Genomic DNA, 10,749 nt, shown 5'->3' on the forward strand with positions numbered 1-10,749 from the left:
CTCATAGGCGTTTTTCTGGGGTTGAACTAAATTACCAGTTGAAATACTTAAACTTATTTCTGGGACGCCCTGTATTTCCAGATTGTTTATGAAGCATTTTGTTATTGTCTAAGCTTTATTTCTATGCCTACGACAAATTGAATTTAGGAAAAAGTATCCTTATAGCGAACCTATTTTCCAACTTTTACATAATATACTATTGTATACTATTGTATACTATTGTATACTATTGTATACTATTGTGTACTATTGTATACTATTGTATACTATTGTATACTATTGTATACTATTGTATACTATTGTATACTATTGTATACTATTGTATACCATTGAATACTATTGTATACTATTGTATACTATTGTATAATATTGTATAATATTGTATACTATTGTATACTATTATATACTTGTTAGATGATAAGGATTTTTATAATTTATATCAAGATGTTAAAAATCACCGTTGTCATCGAAACATGTTTATTTTAAAAAAATATATATAGTTTTTAGTTTTTGATCTGTCAAGATTTTATTTTGATTTGTAAAAAATAGTATAAATATAATATTCCATTAACAAACGGGCTCAAATCAATTTGTATTATACAGTCCACTTAGATAGATTACAATACTATTGTATATTATTGTATACTACGATAGTATACTATCGTATAATCTTGTGTACTATTGTATACTGTTGTATACTATTGTATATACTATTGCATACTATTGTATACTTTTGCATACTTTTGTATTCTTTTGTATACTATCGCATACTATTGTACACTACTCTATACGACTATGGCATACTGTGAAAGAAAACAATGAAATAAAAGCACACCATGTCTGCAATCGCCATAATTAAAATATTCATAAACTAGGTTAACTAAATTCAAAATCACTTCATCCATATTGTATTTGAATACTTCATTATTTGATGCTGCGCATGAATTTAAAGTTCTTCCAACTAAGCCGAACGAATAATGTTAACAATGCTCTAACAAAGGTAAATTTGTCGTGTTAAATACGTGTGAAGAGGAAAGTTTTAAAGTCGTTAGCCAACACAACGGTATTTAAAAATTTAAATTTCAACTTGAAGTTCGCGTACGCTTTTACCTTTGACAATGAGACATTTACATTCTTCAACGCGACGCTACGCCCAACTTCCATCTTGACTGTTTTAATATTTATCGAGTTGAAAATTCTATTTCTTAATACCGCGCCGCATCCAATAGATCCATCTCGGATTTGTTTAGCTCCTTTTGTATATTGAATCGAATTATTGTATACTTGTTTGGTTTTATAAATATGCTTAGTGATTTCTACCCGGAATATTGATAAGGGTTTGTTAAAAATTATACACATTTTGATCTCAAAGTGTTAAATTTTTGTTATTTTTAGTCCTATTTTCATGATTTTTTAGCAAACTGTACAGGGTGGGTCAAATTCGACGCTTTTAAATGGAAACAATTTTTCTATAGGAGATAGACGAAAACTAATATCGGTGTCTGGAGCTCAATTTTCATCAAAAACATGATGGTGAAAACCGCACATCAATATCTGTTACCGTTTCGGAGTTACAAGTTTTTCAAAAATGTGCATTTTTAACAAATCGCTGTAACTTTTTTGCTATGGAAAATTTTGTATTTCTATGAAAACATTTCCAAAGCACCTTTTTACGTAGAATTTAATGGTTTAAGTATACTTTTATTAAATTAATAATTTAAGAGTTATCAACAGAAAATTGATTTTTTATTTGGGACAACCTCTATATTTTTAATTAACTGAAAATAATTTAAAATTACCTTTCCAAAAATATAGCACACTTGATATTTTATTATAATCCCCTTCAAAATACAGAATTTTTAAAAAGTTCGCCACTTTTAACTAGTAGGCTTTGGGCCCCTTATCGATGATATGCCTTTAATGGAACTCGAAAACATATTTTTCCAGCAAGACGACGCACCGCCTCTGAACGCTGAATTTTTGCAGCCAATTTCAAGAATAATTGAATAGCCAACCAAGATTTCAGCCGTTGGCCGTCGAGGCCGCCTGACTTAGTGTCCATGGATCTAATCCTATGGATATATTTGCGGAAGAATAAAGGTTCCTTATTCTTCCGTATAATCTAGACAAGAATTAGAAATACTTAGCAGTTATGAGAGGGTATCTTTCACCCCCACTGAGTTAATGAATTCCGCGAGAAAAGTTCAAAAACTGCCCCGTCTGTCCTTAACAGAAGACGGTTGATATGTCGAACACCTGTAGCAAAATTTCATGTCTTGGTTTGCGATTTATTTTTAATGTTATTAGATATAGTTTAAATGTGTTGATGTTGGTTAAATATATTTTAAATTGTTATAAAATTCTGCATCTCTCACAGCAAATATTATTTTCGTTTTAATTGATGCTCACAGCTAGAATTTTTTTACATTACGGTGCCGTTCAAAGCCTACTTATTTAAAGCGGGCGAATTTTTATATACTCTATATCTCGAAGAAGAATAGAACAAAATATCAAGTGTGTTATATTTTTGGAAAGGTAATTTTAAATTCTTTTCAATAAATTACAAATATACAGGGTGTCCCATATAAAAAAACAAATTTTCTGTTGATAATTCTTAAATTATTAATTTTAAAAAAATTATACTTAAACCATTAAATTCTACGTAAAAAGGTGTTTTGGAAATATTTTCATAAAAATACAAAATTTTCCATAGCAAAAAAGTTACAGCAATTTGTTAAAAATGCATATTTTTGAAAAACACACCGTAACTCCGAAACGGTAACAGATATCGATATGCGGTTTTCACCATCATGTTTTTGACAAAAATTGAGCTCCAGACACCTATATTAGTTTTTGTCTATCTCCTATAGAAAAGGGTGTTTCCATTTAAAAGCGTCGAATTTGACCCACCCTGTACAGGGTCCGACAATAGTGCGTCAGGCATCTGTAGCTCCTAGAGAGAAAAAAATTGAGAATTTTGTTTAAGTGCAAACCTAAAGTATGTACCAGGATGTACTTCCGGAAAATATTTTAACTTCTATAGGGTGGCTCAAAAAAGTATGAGTGGATCTGGATGATTTTTTTTAATGGAACACCCTGTATATTATTGCATTTTTGGCTTCATTTCAAATCATTTTACATAATCCTTAATAGGAGTAAATATATATCGATACTTTTAGAGATATTAAAAAATAAATCAAAAATATATAATTTTCAACCCTTCTTAAAAAAATACAAGAATTCTGAAATCAAAACTATATTAGATATTTACTTTAGATGATCTGTTCGTACTTTGCTATAAATATGGTAATCGTATATCATACAGGATGTTCAATATTTTACGCCAAATTTTCAAAAATATAAAATAAATTTTATTATTTTTTTTAAATGGAACACCCTGTATATTATTTTTTTATTTGATGAAGAATTATTTTTTTTTGTATATCCGGATACACACAGTATTATTTCATATGACGCTTTCAATGGTAAAATACGAGAGAAAAATCATTTGGTGGCATTGATAAAAATTTACTGTGGAAAATGCCATATGAAATACAAAACCAGGAATATCTGCGAAACTGTTAAAAATTTTGAAATACTCTAAATGCAGAAAATGTTCATTGTTTAATACTCCATCTATTAAAAAAATAATATACAGTGTGTTCCATTTAAAAAAACAAAGAAAAATTATTTTTATTTTAGAAAGTTTGGCGTAGAATTTTGAACATCCTGTATGATTTACGATTTCCATATTAATAGCAAAGTAAGTACAGACCATCTAAAGTAAATGTTTTAATAATAAATAATATAGTTTTGATTTCAGGACAATTCTTGTATATTAATATTTTTTTTAAGAAAGGCTGAACAATATATAATTTTTGTTTATTTATTAATATCTCTGAAATTATCGAAATATATTTGCTCATACCTCAGGATTATGTAAACTGATCTGAAATGAAGCCAAAAATGCAATAATATACAGGGTGTTCCATTTAAAAAAAATCATCCCGATCACACTTTTTTGAGCCATCCTATAAAAGTTAAAATATTTTGCTGAAATACATCCTAGTACATACTTTAGATATGCACTTAAACAAAATTCCCAAGTTTTTTATTCTAGGAGCTACAGATGCCCGACGCACTACTGCCGGACCCTGTATATTTTTATTGAATTAATATCTCTGAAATTATCGAAATATATCGCTCCTACCTTAGGATTATGTAAAATGATCTGAAAGGAAGCCAAAAATGCAATAATATACAGGGTGTTCTATATAAAAAATTCATCCCGATCCACTCACACTTTTTTGAGGCATCCTATAAAAGTTAAAATATTTTCCTCAAATACTACATCCTAGTACATACTTTAGGTTTGCACTTAAACAAAATTCCCAACTTTTTTATTCGAGGAGCTACAGATGCACGTCGCACTATTGCCGAACTCTGAAATTGTCATAGAATATTAAAATCCATTGTCAAATGCAATTGGAATAATTTAGACAAATAAAACCAACAATGGAATAAAAAATAAAATGGCTTAAACCGTCTAATTGAAAAGTGTGCCTAGAGAAAACAACTGCCCGCCCTCGAATCTATTTTCCACAGCCTGCGCTGCGAGCCAATCGATATCAGTGAAACTTGAAAAGGCGAAGAAAAGGGTCGCAAATTTATCAACAATGGCCTCTTAGCGCTGACGTTTGTCGCACATTAATTTTTCCGAATATTACGTCAAGTGGGTGCTCGAAAAGTGAAGCAGCCAGCAGGCGCCCGGGAAAATTGTAACAAATGACCCCCGCCGGCAAAGAAACAGCTGCAGAGTTTTAAGTTTGATACGAGGTGGAACCTCCGCTATACCGAGTTAAGTTCCCAAGTTAGTCGGGCAATATAATAAGATTTAGAACGGCGGAAAGTTTTCCTTTAAAAACCGCCTGGAAATAATCATCTATTAGTAAGGTTTCACGTAGTCGCGTACCTTTTTTCGTCTGTAAGAGTCACCTGAAATATGACTTGAAAGTTCGAATGCAATTTGGTGAGGTATAAATTCTAGTTTAATTTTAGAGAAAAAGTAAATTTAACAAATTTTCATCCTAAACCAGTAATGACCAAGTATTTGTTTCCAGTAATGATCAACATGGCCAAAATTATTGCATATAACGATATTTTTATTTTATTTTGGACCTAATATGATTCTTTTTATATTTTTGCTTACTACACGACTATATATATATATATATATATATATATATATATATATATATATATATATATATATATATATATATATATATATATATATATATATATACTCCAGGGTTGTCGCAACTAACGTCGCATCCCCACGCCTAACCGCCACCTGTTACGATCAAGAACATCTTCCTCTTCCAAGTTACGGTCCTCCATTGCCCTTCTGATGGCCTCATTCCAGGATCTTCTAGGCCGTCCTCTTTTCCTTTTTCCAGGAGGTGACCAGCTGTAGATACGGTAGGGCCATCTTTGGTGTTCCATGCGTAGCAAGTGTCCAAACCACTTAAGGCCCCTCTGTTCGACTCTATCCACTATTGTCTGTGTGGCATCCATTTTGGCTCTGATTACCACGTTCCTAACTCTGTCAAGTTTAGATACTCTCGCACTGCGTCTCAAATAGTCCATTTCGAGTGCATTCAAAGCTCACTTTTGTTCAGCTTTTAAGGTCCAAACTTCACACCCATAAATTACTACGGACTCCACTAGGGCTCTTCCAATATGTACTTTTGTGCTTGGTCTTATGTTTTTGTCCCACCAGATGCCATTCAGTGCTCCTATAATTTTCCGCCCTTGTTCTATTGTAGCAGATACTTCTGTTGTGTCCAGTCCCTTTCTGGTTATACGTGCTCCCAAATATTTAAACTATTCAACCTGTTGCATTGTCAGTAATGTCAGTAATGCTTTGCATTGTCAGTAATAAAAATGTCAAATTTATCATCTGAATTGGTCACTAGGTATTCCTTTTTATCAATGTTCACAGTAAGGCCCCATTCCGTGTATGCCGAACTTAACCTGCTCATCATGAATTCAAGGTTGTAAGCATCTTCAGCTATGACCACCTGATCATCGGCAAAATTCAATGTAACCAAACAGTCATCTCCTACAGGGACGCCCATTCCCCCACACCCTCTTCTTCCAGTCCCTAAGAACCACTTCCAAATACAGATTAAATAAAAGAGGCGACAGAGGACATCCCTATCGAAGGCCTTTAGTTGTAAAAATTACAGACAGTTTATTACCGCTCTTACCACGAGCTGTGTTGTTGTTGTACAGCACCTTACTTAAATTTATGAGACATTCATCCACATCAAGTTGTTCCAATATGTACCATAGTTTAACTCTGGGGATGGAGTCGTAAGCTTTTTGAAAGTCTACAAAACTAGATGTGCATCTTCTTCACGTGAATTCCGTTTTTCTATCAGTTGTTGGATTTCTATCAGGACTATCAGGAGTAAAATAGATTATCTATACATGAACGCCCTGTAGTAAAGCCACTCTGCCCTTCACTGATTTTGTTGTAAGTAGATATTTCTAACTTATTCCTAATTATTTTTGTAAAAAGTCTGCTGAAAGTGCAATTCACACTAAGACCTCTGTAGTTATTCGGGTCTTTTCTGTTCCCTTTTTTATATATAGAAGTGATATAGGCTAACTTCCATTCATTAGGTATTTTATTCCGATCTACACACATCTGCATTAAGTTTGTTATTTCTGTTATAAGATATTCTCCGCCATATTTTAGCATTTCAGCCATAATACCACCCGGTCCTGGAGCTCTACCGTTTTTCATAGACACCAAGGCTTGTTTAACTTCCTAAATCGATATGTTTGTTCTAGGTTCTGTAATAGTGACGGCTTCATTGTTTTGCAAAAACTGTCGACGCTGTTCTATTAATAGGTTTTCATAATGTTTCCTCCAATCACTTAAAGATATAGTTCCCGTCCATCGTTCACGCATATTTGTTTTCATCCCCTTCAGAGTTCTCCATGCTTCCGTAGATCGTGATCCCCAATGTAAGTTTCAATATCATTGCATTTTCTTTCCCACATACTATTCTTTTCTTCAGTTACTTGTTGTCGAACTTACTTTTCTAACTTCTTATATGCTAGCCAATTTTCATCTGTTGGATTTCCTAACCAGTTATTATAATTATTATTATAATTTACTACACGACTAACTAATATAAAATTAAAAGTCTAAGTGCAACTAGACTGTTATTATAATTTTATTTCATAATAAGTGAAAATCAACAAAAACAAATTTCACTTTAAACAGAAAATATTGAAAACAATTTTAATTATGTCTCACAACTAATAGTCTGTATTGCCTCCTCGAGCCTCAATGCAAGCTGTGAGACGACGTGGCATGCTCTCAGTCCAGAAGATGTTGAGGAATGGCTTCCCATGTTTCGCGCACAGCAATTTTCAATTCATTTAAGGTACGGGGGGATCATTCCTTTTTGCAATATGGTGTTTTAGCATGTCCCAAGCATGCTCGATCATATTCATATCTGGAGACATCGGTGGCCACTACAGTTTTCTTATACCCTCTTCGAAATCGACAAAATATCAAGATACAACTTTTAATCTGCATTAAGCGGCCTACGCGATTTTGCTAACAAGATTAAGAAAGTCAGTAGCGCACGTGTGTTTTTACGACCCTGGTGAATATGTCAACTTTTTGGCATTAAATATGTCATACTTATAGTAGGTTAGGTTAGGTTAGGTTGCTGGGCTTTGGGATCATATTTGATGCCTCACTCAGAGGCCTTGGGCCCATTGCGATGCCCCTGTATTGTTTTACCAAACCTTCCTCTCATTCTTTCTCTGCGTTAAAGCACTTCCAGCTCTTTGCAAAGTTCCCGATGTCGCTGATGTTGGCTTCTGCTGCTTCCTCTAGTCCCTCTAAAAAACCTTGCCCTAAAGTTTTAAAGCGTCGGTATTCCAGTGCCGGGCAGTGGCACAGCAGGTGCTCTATGGTTTCTTCTTCCTCTCCGCATTCTCTGCAGTAGTCGTCGTCGGAAACTTTCCATCTTACGAGGGGTGCCCCCGTGGGACAGTTGCCAGTGACGACACCTATAATTATGCGTACTAGGTCCTTAACTTATAGTAACTTTTACCCTGAACATTTTATTCAAATGGCTAAAAAAAATATAATAAATCGAAAAAACAATGAAGGCTCATGTAGCTACGAAACAAAGCAGAATCCGACTTATGTTGATATAAGAAATAAATTTTATTTGTACGTTAGGAATCTCCCCAGCTAGAAAAAAACTTGTGCCATAGTTTTTTGAACTTCCGGTATAAAACTTGGATATCGGACTTTTGGACATAATAAAAGCAACGTTGGAAAGTTAAAAAACATCAACATCGGCGTCATCTCTTGTAAAATAAATTATTTTGGGCCAAGTTAAAAGGGCGCCAACGCTTCCAAATAATAAATCACCTCTTAGAAATCACCTACAAGCAAATTTGCTTTTAAGGAATTGACGACTCGCTCGCAGAAATACAAAGGATTCGCGGTTGACTGCGCCACCTACTGAATATGGATTAGAAAATAAATCAGGTCCGTTCGCCGATAGAAAATAAAGAGTCGCTTGCTACCGTGCCCTTCGGCGGATCGTCATTCAATCGGCTCTTTAAGGCCGACCCTTTTCCGGTTTTTGTTGACATCAGGGCTGTTATTTTGTTTTAAGTAGATGTTTAGTAGGGTAGCGTAACTGGTTACGGTGCCGAAAATTGTTTTCCTATAACCTATTATACGGTTTGGTTGCGAGTTAAATCCTTATAGTATAAGATCCAGCTGCAGGATTACTACGCTCTTCATATTTATAATTAAAATATAATTTTTATCTATATTTATGAATAGGAGAACATATATCAAAAAGTTGCCGCATATAGGGGTTGCCACGTTTCAAAGTTTCGCCTAGTACCTACTTAAAACTTACGAAATTTGCAAGTGCAAACCTACTGTGTGACCAACGGATCTGAAGATAAGGGCATCGGCAGGGGAACGCAGTTGTAACCAAAACATGCCCGATTTCATTCATAAAATAGCCATGGGCTCTAATAGTATAGTCATCGCATAATATAGTCATGTTGTTTTATGAAAATAATGTGTATCATGAATATAATATTCAGATTATTATTTTTTTTCAAAAAACTTTATGCTATAGTTCTACTTTAAATGAATTTACATTTTGATTAGTGATTTCCCAAATATAGTTAGATTTGTTAGTGTAGTATTTTAATAACTCCTTAAGCGTTTCAATGCCAAAAAGAAAATTCAATTCTTCCTGCAATTATTGCAAAAGCTTTCTAATTGTGGGGAAGACTTTGAATTCGAGATAAAATCTATTTATCAAATTCCTGACCACTTGGAAATCACAGTCATTAGTAGTTTCTTTCCAGGGCTGGATAACATTTTATTAGGGTTAGTTTCCAGACTTTTTTATCTTATGTGTGATTTGTGTGAGGCAATCATGTTCGATGAATAGGCGGCCATGCGCGGCGATGCCGGCTTGTCGATGATATCCTTGGAAAATCTTCACATTTCATAATAAGCAGATTATACAGAATGAAAGAAATAAGTTATTAAATAAAACAGATCGAACAATATGAACTACGTTAAAATTCCTTAGTAATATAGGTAACAATATATGCTGAACACATTATATATAATAAAAATATATTAAATTTATAATTCATGTCTGGCAATTTTGCAATTTTATAGATAAACGTGGCAATATCGAGTTTTTTTCTCGAATTCCTTCCGTAGCTTCAGATCGGCTGGTCAAACAGTAAAGTATGTATTAGGAAGTATTTCAGGAAAATATTTACACTTAACAGTTTACTTGTATACTTAGTACATATATTATATCGTTCATGCCAACTAAACTTTCAGTCACGGGATTAAGCTTGGCCAGCACAGCGTTGTCTACTTTTACATATTTTTTTCAAAATATTTTAGGAAACAAACATAAAATAATTATAAATATATAAACAGTTAGTATTTACATCAACAAAACTCACCTGAATAACAGCACTTAAGGGACATAAAAGGCCATTAGAACCATTCCCGTTCAAACTATTCTAATAAGGTTGCGATGAGTCTTTTACATTGGCTATTAAGCTATCTTGTACACTTCGCACTAAAATAGGTTCTTGCTAGTACCAAAAAAAACTGGATGTCCCGGTTCCTTAGAGGCATGGTACCGAAATTGCCGGTTCCGAAAAATATCTCCGGTTCCGGAAACACTATAACGTACCATAACCGTGAATCGCCCTATACAGGGTGAGTCTTAAATAAGTGCAAATATATTTTTTCTCTTTTGAAACTTCTGTAATGTTTATTTGCAATTATTGAAGTATGTTATTTTATTATTTAGTACAATTTGTTGTTCAATGTATTAGTTATCCAATGAAAATCACCTAACCACTATATTACTACAAAACAAACACATTAATGTTAAAATTAATTAATTGTTTTAAATTAAAAGAAAAAGTTATAGAATATAATATACATATATTTTTTCCGCATTTCTTCCCATCAGAAGATTTTCAGGTACAGAAGAATTGTTACCTACATGAAATGTGAAAATATTCTGTTTTCAAGCAAATTTTTACTCGATGATCAATTTTTTTATTTTATTTTATTGTGAACTCATATTTTCCTAAATATACTTGTTTTCACCTAAAACTTCCCAATATGGCGGTCTTCAGTAT

General features: G+C 33.2%; 1 protein-coding gene across 1 annotated transcript; it reads right to left on the reverse strand.

Moving 5' to 3' along the window:
* Nucleotides 1–5,322: 5,322 nt before the first annotated feature.
* On the reverse strand, nucleotides 5,323–5,649 carry LOC115888211. Its single transcript, XM_030907843.1, has one exon. It carries the CDS (start codon nucleotides 5,647–5,649, stop codon nucleotides 5,323–5,325), a length of 327 nt encoding a protein of 108 aa, XP_030763703.1.
* Nucleotides 5,650–10,749: the final 5,100 nt, after the last annotated feature.

The sequence above is a fragment of the Sitophilus oryzae genome, unplaced genomic scaffold, assembly GCF_002938485.1.
Source record: "Sitophilus oryzae breed Bouriz unplaced genomic scaffold, Soryzae_2.0 scaffold_690_pilon_pilon, whole genome shotgun sequence".
In the NCBI taxonomy this organism is placed as follows: domain Eukaryota; kingdom Metazoa; phylum Arthropoda; class Insecta; order Coleoptera; family Curculionidae; genus Sitophilus; species Sitophilus oryzae.